General features: G+C 51.9%; 1 protein-coding gene across 26 annotated transcripts in view; it reads left to right on the top strand.

Annotated features, from left to right (window-relative positions):
• The window catches only part of EPB41L1 (erythrocyte membrane protein band 4.1 like 1), a 146,269-nt gene that overhangs the window by 115,745 nt on the left and 15,133 nt on the right, over nt 1-15,391 (top strand). For 9 of the 26 annotated variants that reach the window (XM_086332037.1, XM_086332036.1, XM_086332033.1 and 6 more), the window contains 5 exons: nt 2,917-3,021; nt 7,418-9,418; nt 9,926-10,033; nt 11,113-11,523; nt 13,313-13,417. In XM_086332037.1, the coding sequence (XP_086188163.1) occupies nt 2,917-3,021; nt 7,418-9,418; nt 9,926-10,033; nt 11,113-11,523; nt 13,313-13,417 (2,730 nt within the window). The remainder of the gene's footprint in view (nt 1-2,916; nt 3,022-7,417; nt 9,419-9,925; nt 10,034-11,112; nt 11,524-13,312; nt 13,418-15,391) is intronic. The other 17 variants (XM_086332049.1, XM_086332050.1, XM_086332048.1 and 14 more) reach the window with 4 other exon arrangements.

Here is a 15,391-nt window from a genome sequence, read left to right as displayed (position 1 = left end):
CAGGGACCACCTTGAAATGCTCTAAAGACTCACTGTAGCTGGGAGTATTTCCCTTCCATCAGCCAGAATATAATGGAGAAGGGGGTGCTGGTTAGAAATGCAGGTTCTGGGGCCCCACATCAGACCTATTGAATCAGAATATTTGGTGGTAGAACCGTGGAGTCATCATTTAAACAAGGAAATCCTCACACATATCCTAAGTTTTAAGAATCCTGGCTGCTCTGTCCAGTAACCGCACCTTTTTATGCCTGTGGTGAAAACACGGCTGGGTGGTGGGGGCGGTGTTCCTTCCTGGGAGGATCCTCAGAGCCCACCAGAGGGGACCAGGTCCTTTAGGAAAGGCAGAGCTGTTCTTGATGCTCCAAGAAAAGGTCCCACTTGACACGCCTGTCAAAGTGGAAAGCACGGGGTGTTTTTTCAATGGGAAAAGAGAAAAATAGGCTCTTGAGAATTCCTGTATTTATAATCCCAAACCGTTATTTTTAGCGCTGCTACATCTTGGCACTCTTTCCCCGCTGTTGACACTCAGGTGTTTTCTCTCTAGTGCTGCTGCTCACTGATCTCAAACGCATCTGAGGTCTAGACTTAGAGTGGGTTTATATAGTGGCTCTGCTGCCTGCTAGCTGGCTGACTCTGGGCTTGCTACTTAACCTCTCTGAACCGCCGTTAAGTAGAGATAATAAAAGTCCCTAGTTCCTAGGACAGTTGTGAGCAGCCAATGAGACAAAGCAGGGAGGGACAGGCAGAGGACCTAGATACTCAGTGTGAGTTACTTCTTTCATCTGGAGAGCCTTGGGACAGAAAGTTAATTTCAAATCAGAATCCTTTTGAAACTTGGGAAAGACCCTGGAAACCTACTTGGTCCAAGGTCATCTTACACACAGGGCACAGAAAATCAGAAAGGGGAAGACCTTGGACTTAATCAGTGTCATAGCTGCTAGAAGAGGAGCCGGAATCTGATTTTCTTGTGACCCAGGCCATTGTATTCGCTATTAAATCACAGCTGCCTGGGAGCAAGACCAAACCATGTGGAGACCAGGACAGAGTCAGTTGTGCGTGTGCTGCCCTTTAATGCTTTGAAAATTGGTGACGCAGCTGTGATCTAATAAGCGAGCCTTTGATTGAATCAGTACTCCTGTGGCCTTGACATGCAGGGTGACGGAGGGCCTCATCCAGTGAGGCTGCTGTAGGAGCCCCCTGGTTGGTGATTCACAAAGTCACGGGTGCTCTGGAGGCCTTTAAGTCTGGTGCCATGGAGGAGGGCACCTGTCTTCACCCTCTGAGGGCTTCTGTGGTCCCCACCGGCACCATCAAGGACGCTGAAGACCCTGCATGGGGCTGTGGGGCTGATCTAGTGATCCGGTTACATGCCCCTCTCCTAACTTCCCTGAGAGACTCTTGTCCCTGGTGGCCTCTGTTCAGTCCTGAAGTCGGAGAAGTGGATGCTCAGGCTTCTGAAAGGGTCGGACTCCAGCTGAGAAGGGAAGGCTGAGCCCAGAACAGGGCTCTGGAGAGTAGAGGTGCCTCTGAGGAGGTGGGTGCCCCACCTGCTGGTGACAGCTGGAACTGCTAGAAGGTGCATCTTATTAGAAGGTGGAGTCTCTTCTACCTCCCACCGCCCCGCCGCCCCTGTAAGAAGCATAGTGCCTTGTCTGGTCCAGGAGCTAACCTCGGAGCGATGGACAATTTAACTGGCTTACAGCTCTCACTGGCATTTAGAGGCCCTTGGAAATTTGGGAAATGGGAGGAGCTGTAGCCCAGGACTGGACTGTGTCCTTGGGCCGGTGACATCACCTCTCTGAGCCTCACTGCCTAGTCAGCCCATCTAAAAGGGCACCAAAATTGCCACTCTACAGCACTGCTGGGAAGTTTGAATGAAATAATGGGTATAAAGTGAAAGTCGCTCAGTCGTGTCCAACTCTTTGTGACCCCATGGACTGTCCATGGAATTCTCCAGGCCAGAATACTGGAGTGGGTAGCCTTTTCCTTCTTCAAGGGGTCTTCCCAACCCAGGGATCGAACCCAAGTCTCCCACATTGCAGGTGGATTCTTTACCAGCTAAGCCACAAGGGAAGCCCTAATGGATATAAAAAAGCACTTTGTAAACTGGAAAGTGCTGGCCGGTCACGGGGCCATTGGCTGACGGTAACTAGGATCCCTGGTCCAGACGTGGGCTTTCTGGGTCTATCTGCAGGTGTCACTCAGAGCTCCTAGTGGCTCCTCATATACTCTGGGGCCCGTTCTGGGTCAGTGGGAAAGTGGTAGGAACTTAAACCAAAATGGGGACCCCATAGTATAGAGTTCCCATCTGCCAAAGCCAGGTTTTTGTTCCAAAGATAACTTTTTTACAAAAGCTTTCTGTTTTGTATTATAGTATAGCCAGTTAACAGTGTTGTGACAGCTTAAGGTGAACAGTGAAGGGACTCAGCCATACATATACATGTATCCATTCTCCCCCAAACTCCCCTCCCATTCAGGCTGCCACAAAACACGGAGCAGAATTCCATGTGCTATAGAGTAAGTTCCAAAGATAATTTTTTAAAAGGGGCTGAAACCCAACTGCAGGATTGAACCATTGCCTCAAAGACACCCAGGGAAGACTTGGCTCAGAGTCCCAGTACAGGACTCCAGACTCTCGAATGAGTGGCAGGTGAGGGGGAAAGGCCCGAGGTCCGGTGCTGGCTGGCAGCTGACCATGGGCCTCCCTCCCCTGAATGGTTCCAAAGGGCAGTTCCTTTCCACCTCACCCCACGGTCCCCACATGGCTCCTTCATGACCTAAGGATGCGGGCTTTACAAAGCTGGGCTATTCACAGACTCTGTGTGTGTGTCTCTCCTGCTTTTTCTCTCTCCCTCTCTGTCTCTCCTTCCCTTCCTCCCTCTTTCCCTCTCCTCCGGCCCTGGGCCTCCCCCGCAGTCCCAGAGGACCCTGGACACCTCTCAGCAGGACTTGGCACCTGAGCCTGGGACGGCCATAGGCTTGGAAGTGTTCACTCAGAAAAGCCTCGCAGCGTCACCTGAGGTTACTGTCACCACCTCCCTGCCCACCCAGAACCACCTTCATGGTCTTAAGAAAGCCCTTTCTCTGGGTTGAGGGGGTTGGACCAGGGTCTGTCCTGCAGGTGGGAACAGTGGGTACCCCATGTTATCCACATGCTGTGACAAGTGAGTGTGCCACCTCCCAGGGATCCATAAAGGGCCAGCCCATCCCTCATCCGTGGTTTCTCAGGAAGGACAGGACTGAAAGCATTCAAGGGAGACAGAGTAGTCTGAGTCACCTTTGGCTTAAAAAGGGCAGGCAGAAATGACCTCTCCAGCACCACTGAGGCAGGTGACCTGGAGGCAGACTCTGACTGCTAGGCTTGGGATCAGGGGTCACGGCACCTAACTGCTTTTGCCCTGAGGTCTTGTCTCTGCTCAGAGGCCTGAGTGAAGTCTAGCAGTGGCTTGTTAGTCCATCCATCCCCTGCCTCCACCTTCTCTAAACTCCACGTGGAGCTTGGGTCTATCAGGGTCTCCAGGCAGGTAGAAGTGAGTGTCTTTCTCCAGAGAGCATCCTTGGGGTTGTACGGATGTTGTTCAGGCAAGCATTCTAAACTAGGAGGGCATTGCTTCTGTGCTCAGGACGACAGCAGACCAAGAGCTCTCAGAACTTCTTGTGCCCCTGCCTGGAAGCCAGACAGACTCCAGGTCTAGGGCAGGGGGTTGCATCATCCCTCTCTACTGGGACTTTGTAGACTGACAGGGTTGGAAAGGAAGACCAACTGATCGTCTGGGCGAAACTTCCTTCTCCCTGATAGCCAACACTTCTCTGTTGGCAGAGTGTGTATGAGGGCATGTAGTATGCTATACTCCCAGAGGAAAATTTTGTAACTGCTAGAAGTGTCCAGGAGCCGTAAGAGAGAGATGAGTCAGCTACATAAATGGTAAAACATAACTCACAGTTCCATTCTGAAATTTTCCTCAATGTAAAAATAAAAACAAAACCAGGAGCACTTGAGAGAAGTTGGACAGGAATCAACAGCATCCCAAGGTTAGGGAAGCAGTGATGTCTTGGAACACAGAGATGTGAGTGGAGCCAAGCACTAATGCCCTTGTTTGAGGCACAGCATGCATCCTTCACCGGCATCCCCAAAATTGTCTGTCCAGCCTCTTCTACAAGGCGGGGCTCTCGCCATTCTTAACAGTATCCCATTTTGTCTTCAGTCATCCTTTGGGAAGTTTACATATTGAATTATAACCTGCCCTTCTGAGTCACCTGCCCGTGAGCTGCTCTGCCCCCTGGCACCTGTAGATCCGGTCTGCATCCTCCTCCAGGAAGACCCTTCAGAGTTGAGCATCCCTTTTACACCCCCAACTCCCACTTTCTTCAGCAGCTTCTACTTTGGTTTCTAGAGGGTTCCTTGTCATGGACCTCTGCTTGGGGCGGGGGCATCTCCTGTAAAGAGCAGGGCCCAAAATGTGATCCAGAGCTCCAGGTGGACCCTGAAGAGACTGGAGTCAGCAGAATCCTGGCTGGAGATTTTCTTCCTGTGGTTTTGTGTGGGAATGTAACTGCCCCGGCTCCCAGCTCCCAGGTCCCTATTTCTGTCTGAGGGCCAGTCTTGCTGCAGTGGCCCCATCTGACAGCAGGGGGCGCTCTGAGCAGACACTGAAAAAGAATAGCTAGGGAGGCTTCTCTGACATCGTCCATCCCGTGAATCTGGTCAGAGGGCCAAAGCTTTCCTCTTTTTGTTCAGTCTTTTTTTTCTCTTCAGGATTTTTACTTGTTATAAACAGAGCTTTCTCTTCCCTCTGGGAGCCTCAGTTTCCCCTTCTGAAATAAGGGTAACAGGACCTGCCTCGCAGGTCTCCATTTGGATTAAATTTAATACTGTCTCCAAAGGGCTGACATTGCCTGGCACATAGTAACTAAATACAAGGGCGTGTTTCCCTTTTTCTTCCTGCAGAACCTTTCTGTTCTGTGCTAGCTCCCACCCCACTCAACCTAGTTCCTAAGCTTCTGGTTTCTAGAAAACCAGAGGCATGGCCTGGAGACCCTGATAGACCCAAGCTCCACGTGGAGTTTAGAGAAGGTGGAGGCAGGGGATGGATGGACTAACTGGTCTAGTTTCCAGTTAGACTTGGGGCAGGGATGCTCCAGAAGGGGTCTCATGGACTATCTTTGGCTATCATTGATTGCCAAGCTGTTGATGTCAGTACACGCTGAAATGGGAGCGGCTAAAGCTGCCTGCTTCCCAAATACAAGAGAAAGGAGGCTTTGTAGGCTCTCAAAGTTCTTCCCTCTGGGATCGTTCAAGTGCCGTTGTCCTGAAAGCTTTACAACCTGGAGAAAAATCTCAGAAAATGATGCAGACTTTATCTGGACCCTCCCCATTCCTTGTCTCTCTCTTTCCTGTTGACAAGATTCTTTTCATGAGGTTTGATTCCCTGAAAGTCATGGAGATTTTGCTAAAGTGGATCTGGGGAGTGGAGGTCAGAGGGTTGATCATGCTCCCTTGATCCTTCAGAATGCTTCAGATCTTCTGGGATCTGACAGATTCCTCACCAAATGCTCACCTGCATCAGAGCACAAGCTCATGGAAACTTGCCCCCTTCTGTTGTTGGGAGCAATTTTCATCACATCTTACCATTGAGCTCTTCGTAGGATGTGGAGTCAGAGACTGGGTTCTAGGCCTGCCTTTATCTCAGGCTAACTCTTTGACCTTGAGCATGGTGCTTACTTTCCCCAGGCCTCAGTTTCCACACCTGTGGGCTTGAGTCAGAGCAGTGGTTTCAAAAGAGGGAGGCATTCTGGGGCAGTAGGGTAGCCCAGACCTCCAATGTCAACAGGGCAGTCCAGGATCCATGTTACATACTGAACTGCCATCAAGATTTCATGTGAAGAAAGTATTGTGTGGTTGCAAGATTAAAATCCCAATGGCCTTCTTTCTTTTTTTTTTTTTTCGGTCACACTGCTTGGCTTGAAGGATCTTAGTTCCCCAACCAGGGATCAAACTCAGGCCCCTGGCAGTGAAAGCACTAAGTCCTAACCACTGGACCATCAGGGAATTCCCAGCCTTCTTGCTGTTTTTTTTTATAACCATTCTAAAAGTCCATCCTTCCCTCCTTAAGTGTTGTTTGAGAAACTCTAGGGAAGGCAGAAGGCTGTCTCATTGATGGTTGATTGTGACACTCAGTGCTTCTAACTGATGATGAAGCTTGGATCATTAGATGTTTTTCTTCTCTGATGTGTTCTGGTCAGTCCTTTTCCACTCTTTCTGTGAATTTCATTAGAATTCTCTAAGAATGTGTGTGCTTAGTCACTCAGTCATGTCCAACTCTTTGTGACTCCATGGACTGCAGCCCACCAGGCTTCTCTGTCCATGGGGAGTCTCCAGGCAAGAATAGTGGAGTGGGTTGCTATGCCCTCCTCCAGGGGATCTTCCCAACCCAAAGACTGAACCTAGGTCTCCCGTACTGCAGGCAGATTCTTTACCAACTGAACCACCAGGGAAGCCCAAGAGTGGAGTAAGAAGCCTATCCTTTCTCCAGAGGATCTTCCCGACCCAGAAATTGAACTGGGGTCTCCCACATGGCACGCAGATTACCATCTGAGCTACCAGGAAAGTCATTTCTAAGAATAGGCCTTGGTATTTGTTTTTTGGAGAATGAACCCCACAGAACTCAAACTGTTTAAACCATTATGGTGACTGGTACTGACCTCTAGATCTGGCCATGTGGCAGTTTTCACTCTAATCTCTTTCCTTCCAATGAGCTCTTGCAAAAAGGTTTCAGGCTGTGGCCTGTGAAACTCAACTCAGTGCTTCCCCCTCAGTTGGACATTAGACCACAGTTGGGACCCATATTCTGTTGGCTGTAAGTTGGCCAAGCTCTCAGGCATCAAAAATCAAGCATTCTTTTCCTGACTGTACCATCAGTTGACCGTGACCTGGAGTAAGTCACTGACCTTCTCTAGGCCTCAGTTTACCCCATTTCTCAGTACGCAGAGAAAACTGGACTGGAGGAAGTCTTAGGAGTTCTTTTGGCTCTAGCCTTCAAAGGTTCCACGTGATGTAAGCTACTTTCCCCTCTGTCACTGACAGTTTTACTATTAAAAGAGAAAGAGTCCTGGACCATCGATAGATCTCCATTTCCCCTTGGTTAACACAGGGAGGGTATGAGACCCCCACTCCATTTTACCAAGTTAGGGTGGTGGTTGAGGGGTAGATAACATCAGTAGATAATTGGTTGGGTGCCTTGATGGGAAGTGTAGCCTTGATCCTTGATGAGGCTGACCAGCATTGTCATGCCTTCCTCTGCCCTGCCAGTTCTGGGGACAAGTTGACCTTGGCCCCTTCTTGCAGAGGGAAAAAGTGATGCGTTCTTCAGGTGCCTGATATTTCATATTAACTCCTCTTGCTCCAATTGAAACGCAGGGTTCAGAGCACTGGGTATTTATAGAGAGAGAGTACATTAGGCCAGAAGAGCTCAGTCTCCTAAAAGTGACCAGCATGCAGCAGGAAGGAAGTGACTCCAGCCTCGCCGGCATCCTTGCTGATGGCAGACTCTCCAAGGTAGACATCCTGGTGGACAAGTTCAAGGTGGAAGTGGCCACAGAAGAAAAGGTGGGAGCCAGAAGAACAAACGCACAGCGACCAGGAAGAATGATCGCAAGCCCTGAAGACTTCGAGTCCATGTGGGAGGAAGCCCTCTGGGCCAGGGGATGCCCAGAAAGGGCTTCTCTGGCTCCAGGCTGCACCCCAGCAGGAAGGCTCCCAGAGGGCTCCCAGTTCAGGGTGAATGCTGCAGAGGTAGTGGTCAGGAAACCCCCGGCCTCCGATGATCAGCTGGAGGGCCTGGCAGAGCTGAGGCAGGAGCTGGAGGAGTTCCAGGCTCGCAGAAGACCCACTGCCCCGGGCATCCAACCCGCAGAGATGGATGTGCCCTCTCCAGCCTCCGACACGGCAGGACTCCGGTCGTTTCTTCTGGACCCCGGCCACACAGAAGCCAGAGCTGACTCCAGTGATGAAACTGACACTTCCTTCGCAGAGAGAAGCTTCTACTTCAGCTGCGGAGAGAGAGATGCTGAAGATCAAGTCCTCCCTCCACCCCTGGAGGAGAGAGAAGAGCACTTAGATGCCCCATCCGAATGGGAGACCAGGCGGAAGCTGGTGGAGGGGTTCACGGAAGGATTGGAGCTGGACTCCTCAGGCCCGTGGGGCTCTGCTGCTGCTGGGAACAAGCACCATGGGGGTGTCGCCCCCTCAGCTTCCCCAGAGGACGAGGCAGGGTCCCCCAGGAACCACCGACCAGAGGACCTGGAGGTCTTTGCTGAGCAGCTCGGAAAGGGACCTTCTCCAGGGCTGACGTTCGCTGAGGATGGGGACGCAGCTCAGTGTGGGGTGGAAGGAGAGGCTGCCCACGCCTTATCCTCAGAAGCTGCCGAGGAAGAGGCCCCCAAGAGTGGAGATTTGATGGGAAAGGCTGAGAAAAGCCCCCCTGGAGAACGGAACCACTCACCTCACAGAGGAGGGGCCATGCATCCAGACCCCCAGGTCTTTGCCCTTCCGTGGGCCATCCTGCCTGGCGACGTCGGGAAGCCAGCCAGGCCGGACAGAGGTAACTTCCTGCCCGAAGAGAGGGGACCAGTTCACACCCAGACAGGAAAATCTGAAGCAGAGGACAGCAAAGTCCCAGCGTTCCTTCAGATGGAAGTGATCACCCCGCTCCCGACCTCCCCTCTTCCATCTGCAGCTCAGATTTCTCCAGAGGCAGCTTCTCCAAGCTCATCCCCTCATGGGGCAGGGGAGCCTGTGCAGCTCAGGGACCCCTTTGGAGAACAGCCCCATGTGTTTCTCAAATATGCCCATCCTTCTAAAGAGAGCCCGGAGCCCAAGCACCAAGTCGGGCTGGCTGTGACCCCGACGGACGGAGGGGAGCGCAGGGCCCCTCCCGTCGCCAGCAGGAAGCCCAGAATCATCTCTGAAGAGGCAGAGGGGTTGGTGTTCCCTGCAGCGAAGCACAGGGAGATGCCCTCTCTCCAGGCTGGGGGTCAAGAGGGCTCCTTGGAAGATATCAGCAAGACCTCCGTGGCCAACAAAATCCGCATCTTTGAGACCCATGGAGCTGAAACTCGCTGGACAGGCCTGGGGGAAACCAGGGCCTTTGCCCACGAGTTGTCTTCAGAGGCCTCCACGGGGCAGGCAGAGCAACAGCGGAGTAAGCGCTTCGACCTGGGATGTGTCCAGTTCCAGCCCCCGGGGGATTTGGCTGTCCCCACAGTCACACAGCCTTCAACGATGCCGCCGGCTCCCAGCCGCCTCCTGGAGGGCGTCTCTACATCCTTCCCTCGGGAAGGACGCAAGGATGTCGAGCTCGTGTCCAGCAATCCAGGCTGTGAAACCACACTGGAGGAAGCTCCTGGGGGAACTGGCCACGTGAGCCCCCACCCCCACTGCCGCCCCCGGCCGGGGAGCTGACCGCATGCCGCGTAGCTCTGTAGAAGCATGGTTCCGGGGCCCCTCGTCATTACCGCAACCAGAGGCTGCTTGTCCAACCCTATGAGTTCTCTTCCCTAAACGGGCCTGAGTGTGGCTCAGGCGGAATGACGGGTTCATCTGCTTGGCCCATGTTAGATTAGCCACAGAGACCCTAGGCTTCTGGTGTGACCCAGCGCCCGGAGGGTCCCACAGCCCGGGTGGAGAAGGTGGCACCACCTCCGGCAAACTACACACTCGCTTTGCCTTGCTGCCCCCACCTGCTGGGTCCTGCCGTTTTGCTTGGCTTGGCCAGCGATCTTCCTTCATCCTCTTCCCTTCCCTGATGCTCCTGCCCGCGGGAAGCTGACAGTCCAGAGGTTTCCATCCTTCGCTTCTGATTCCCTCTCGGTCCCAGTGCCAAGTTCCTTTCTGCCTCCTTAAGACTAACTGTCTTCTCTAATCCAGAACAAAGCCGGAGATGCGGTCAGGCAAGAGACGCAGGTCACCAGCCTAGCGGCGAACCCCCCAGGAAAGGGGGGGCACCTGAGATTCGCCAGCCCCCTGGGCCCTCAGGTCTCTGCAGCCCCTCGGTGCCCTAATGACCTGGTCACCTTCACCTGGCCAGGGTGCCTCGCGGCCTTCACACCCCCACCTGCTCGGGCAGCGCCTCTTGTGGCAGCTCACCTCTGGCTTGTCTGGAATGTGTCCTCACACCTCTCAACCTTCCAGAAACTGGCTGAACGGAGGCTTGTCTCGCGAGTGAATCTCTAAGCCTACTGAGTCTCTAGAACCTGGAGCCAAGTACTTTAAAAAATATATTTGGTGGATGTTAGATTGGTCTTTTAAAAAAGAATGTCGTAAAACAGCCAAAAATGTGTGTGTGGTGTTTAATCCCTGACAGGCCAAGTTGAGAGGTATGTATGTCAGACAAGAGTGGCTGGTCCCCCTCCAGCACTTTCTCGGCCTGCTCTTGTCAATTGCACTGATTTGACCAGAACCTCCTCTCAGAGAGCTCAGGGTGGAGGGCTGTAGCGCCCAGCTCCCAGGAATTACCCCCGTGGCTCCTCCCTCTAGACGACGCTGACTCCGCCCACCGAGACTCAGTGGAATTGACAAAGCGTGCTGGCTTCCTCTTTGTTCCTCAAAGCTCTTGGCTCCAGCCTCTCTGCCTCCCCATCCTGGGTGTCCCCAAGTCCCTGGGCCTCCCTCCTTGGTTTCTGTTTCCTCAATGTCCGCCTGCACGGATGGGCCTGGGGTCCGGGCTCCCATCCCTGCCGCGTGCGCAGTGCCGCTTCTGATAAACTCCCAGATCCAAACCTTGGATGGAGCCTCCTGTCCAGGCCCAACTGGCAGGATGTTTGCTTTGTACTTGCTTTTGCCATCAGCGAGAGACCCTCGGAAAGGAGCGTCCTCACTCTTGAGAAATTTTCTGTGTGTATGTTTTCTTTTCTTTTTTTTTTTTTTAAGCTTATTATGGTGTCAAAGAACCTTTCCGGGGGTGTTTTTCTTTTCCTGACCTGCTCTTCCATTTGGGGGCATCAGCTGCCCCAAGATTTCTTCTGTCATTCACCATCTTGATTTCTCTCTTTCTCTCTCTCTCTCTCTCCCCCCATCCCACACCCCACCATTCCTCTGATTTTATCTGGCCATAGAGAGCAGGGCTGAGGGAGGGCTCCGAGGAGAAGGTCAAACCGCCACGGCCCAGGGCCCCAGAGAGTGACACGGGAGATGAGGAGCAAGACCAGGAGAGGGACGCCGTGTTCCTGAAGGACAACCACCTGGCCATTGAGCGGAAGTGCTCCAGCATCACCGTCAGCTCCACGTCCAGCCTGGAGGCCGAGGTCGACTTCACGGTCATCGGCGACTACCACGGCAGCGCCTTCGAAGACTTCTCCCGCAGCCTGCCTGAGCTTGACCGAGACAAGAGCGACTCGGAAACCGAGGGCCTGGTGTTCTCCCGGGATCTCAACAAACGGGGCCCCAGCCAGGATGACGAGTCCGGGGGCCTGGAGGACAGCCCAGACCATGGGGCCTGCTCCACCCCGGATATGGCCCAGTTCGAGGTACAGTGGAGCGTCACCGGGACCCGGGCCCGCCGGGCACTGCATGTTCAGAGGGCCCTGGGCCACGCGTGAGAAGACTGAGCCGCCAGCCGGAAGCTCTGATCCGTGTTGCATGACCGCCCCTCCGCAGAGCAGCATGGTTCTGTGCTCGCATGTTCGGCAGCTCGGTTTACCCCTAACGTGCACTCGTGGGCACTTTAACCCCGTGACCCCATCTTTTGCCTGAGGTCACGTGACGACAGGCAGTCTGGTCCGACTCGACTCCTCCCCCTGCCTGCGTTGCATGGCACCTGCAGACTGTGTGCTTGTGGACTCATGGGGGCGCCCTGCTCTGAAAGCCAGATGTTTGTTTCTGATCCCTGCGCTGGCTCCTCTCCCTGGGGCCTGGGGTCTTGGGGGAACAGTGGAAACTCCTAGAGAAAAGGAAACGTCGTTGCAGAAGGGGACTCGGGGACAGACTGGGTCTGGGCCTCTCTGCTCTCAGGGCTTCTTACAGGGGACTTTTGGTCCCGATTCCTTTGCTTTTGCGTCTCTTCCAGCCCCAGCTGCCTCCCACCACATTCTCCCTTCCCCCACATTCCAGGCGTTGAAATAGGAGCTCATCCATTCTGGTTTTTCACTCCGTGCTGAACCCTCTGGAGAAAGTTTTTGCGAATTTGTCACGTTCCAGAACTGAGTTCACATGTCGCTTAACAAGTGAATGCTTTCCTGACTACCCAGGGCAGAAGCGTTGTTCCCTGCTCAGCCCCCTTGCTCTGCTTGCTTCCACTCCCATCATAACTACAAGTTGTCAGGTTACTGGCTTACAGGTCTGCGTTCCTACCAGGTGGCAACTCCACTAAGCTTGCACATACCAAGCACTAATAATGATTAACTGAATGAGTGGCTGGATCTCTAAGTTACAACCATCTATTAAAAGAAGAGTTCCCTCTTACCAGCCTCCCAACCTGATGAAAACTGGCATTCATTCATTCATTTATTTATTCATTCTTTCATTCACATATGTTAGCACCTGCTGTGTGTATAGCCATGAACTAGGTTCAATGGAGGACTCAGAAGATACTAATCATTTAACATAAGACTTCTAGAGTAGAGGCTGTAATCTGTTTGCCCACGGGTGTTTTCTTTGACCTTGGTTTAAAAATCAGGACGATGATTACAAGATCCAAGGATTTTTTTTTTTAATATCTTTTAAAAAATCAGATAATCCAGTCACTCAGACCAAACCTGAGTGGACCCCATGTGCTCTCCAGTTCATCCCCATCCTCAGCAAGCCCACTTCACTCGTTTACATCTGCTGCCTGCCCCTTCCCCGCACCCCCAGGCCTCCAGGTGTGTGACTCTTGCTCTAAAGAACAGACAAAGCAGCTGGGAGGTGGTGGCATCACCCCTGAAGTCATTCAGGACGGTGTATATCACGACGATGCTGGATGTGAGACCCAGCAAGGAGCATGTTTACTGAATAGTGAATGTTCTCTTAATGGTAGCCTGAAAACCAGCACGGACCACCATGAGGTTGGACCACCATGAGGTTGGACCACCATGAGGTTGTATTGTCGCAGGGTCACAGGTAGCCTGTCTGGGTGCTGCTGATGGGTCTGGCTCCCTTCCAAGGCTGTTTGTCTATGACATCACACCAGGCCTCTTTTGCCCTGGCCTGCATCACCCTCTGGAAAGTCAGCCAGCAGCAGGGGTTGGAATTCACCTGTTGACCCTACGTCGCAGTTGCCTGTGAGCAGGAATCATTCTGGGGTTTGAGACACAGTGTTTCTCCTTCATCTCCCTACAGCCCGTGAAAACGGAAACCATGACTGTCAGCAGCCTGGCCATCAGGAAGAAGATTGAGCCAGAGGCTGTACTGCAGACCAGGGTTGCCACTGTGGACACCACCCAGGTAACCTGTGCTTTCCTATGTGCCTGAGCAAGGAAACTGGGCATTGGAGTGTGGCGTCCCCACTGTGGCAAACTCCCTTGGCCAGCCCTTGCCACCTTGGCTTCCCCCAGCGCCACAATTTTAACCCCAGTGCTCTTCCAAGCTTCATAATCTTCCCTGAGCCCCATGGGTGGGTGATGGGATGGGCAGACTATTCCTCTTAAAGCTTCAATTTTCCCATCTGTAAAATGGGGATGGTCATGTGGCCTTTATTCTCCTGGGAGTGTTACATGGATAAGACAATGGGTCTTATCAAGTGATGATGGGTCACTTGAAGGAGTTGGAGAGGTTTCTTGAGCTATCCCAGGGACTGCTTTGGGAGAAGACAGATCCCAATTCAGCTTTAATCAGAGCTGCTCACATGGGGTCTTTTTTTTTTTTTTTAATGCATGGGGTTCCACATCAGACTGACAGAATGAACAAACTGAGGGAAAAAAAAGATAAGTTATTTGGCTCAGCAAGATGTAAAAATACCTAGTACCCTGGAGAAAGTGTTAAGTCATTCAGTCGTGTCCAGCTCTTTGCGATCCCATGGACTATAGCCCACCGGGCTCTTCTGTCCATGGGATTCTCCAGGCAAGAATACTGGAGTGGGTTGCCATCCCTTTCTCCAGGTGATGTTCCCAATCCAGAGGTTGAACCCCGGGTCTCCTGCATGGTAGGTAGATTCTCTATCGTTTGAGCCACCAGGGAAGCCCAACCTGGAGAGGCAGTTGCAAACAGACACAGATCCATTACTTACAGTGCATTTTCTCAGCTCCTTTCGTTTTTAAGCTCTGAAAAGGGAGACTGAGGGTCTGGTAGATTTCCTCTTGGTTCTTGCTGGTCAGAGGAACTGCAGTGCTGGGGCTCTTTTTCCCTGGAGACCAATCTTTGTCTCAAGAACTTAAAGTAAGATGTAAATCTACACGATGTGGGCAACTCTGTCCTTTCCCGAACTTTTTCTCCATCTTTGATAACATGCATAGAGGTTTCTGAGGTGGCTAGTGCAGCTGTAAAAACCTTCGAGTTCTGACAAGCTGTGTGACCCTGGGCAAGCTGCTCCACTGGTCTGTTTTGTTTTAGTAATGTGTGTTGGCTTTGTTTTTATACAGAGAAGTAGAAAACTAAAAATGGCCCCACAGCTCCTATAACAAAATAACAACAAAATAGTCACAGTTATGAAATTCAAACAGAACAGAATGAAATTTTTCTTGTGATTCTTCCCAGAAAAAAAATTATGCATATACTAACATATGTGCTTACATCTCTAGATATTTAAATTTTTTACACAAAAGAGATTGTTCTCTCTTTTACATTTTACCTTTTTTCTTAATATTTACCCTGGAGATCCCTCCCTGTTGGCCCATGTGGACCCACCTCACTCTCCTTATTCCAACTTAGGAATGGATCCTGATTTAGCATGTATTTATCTCCCATCAATGGACCTGTGATTGTTTTTGTCTTTTGCAGTTAACACTGATGCTGCAATGAACTTTTCTGTTCAGACTCCCTGGTAAAACTTTCAGTATGCATCTGAAGGGTGAATTCCTAGCAGTGGGCTCCTCAGTCAAAGAACACAGGCTCTGAAATTTGGATAGAATGTTTCAAATTATCTGGGGTTGTTTTCCCTTTGTGAAATAAAAGAATCTGAATGAGCTGGAGGACCCGTGACCTGGGATGACCTGAGGCCCGTCTGTAGTTTGGTCTGTGTCTGGATAGGGCTTCCCAGGTGGTGCTAGTGGTAAAGAACCTGCCTGTGGATGCAGGAGACAGAAGAGATGTGGGTTCGATCCCTGGGTTGGAAAGATCCCCCAGAGGAGGAAATGGCAACCCACTCCAGTATCCTTGCCTGGAGAATCCCATGGACAGAGGAGCCTGACGGGCCACAGTCTGTGGGGCCGCAGAAAGAGTCAGATACAACTGAATGCATGCACACATATGCATATGGTGTGT

The sequence above is a fragment of the Bos grunniens genome, chromosome 13 (assembly GCF_055505025.1).
Source record: "Bos grunniens cultivar Pamir isolate PY7600 chromosome 13, Bosgru_T2T1.0, whole genome shotgun sequence".
NCBI classification, from domain to species: Eukaryota; Metazoa; Chordata; class Mammalia; order Artiodactyla; family Bovidae; genus Bos; species Bos grunniens.
This window is presented reverse-complemented; position numbering and strand designations above follow the sequence as displayed.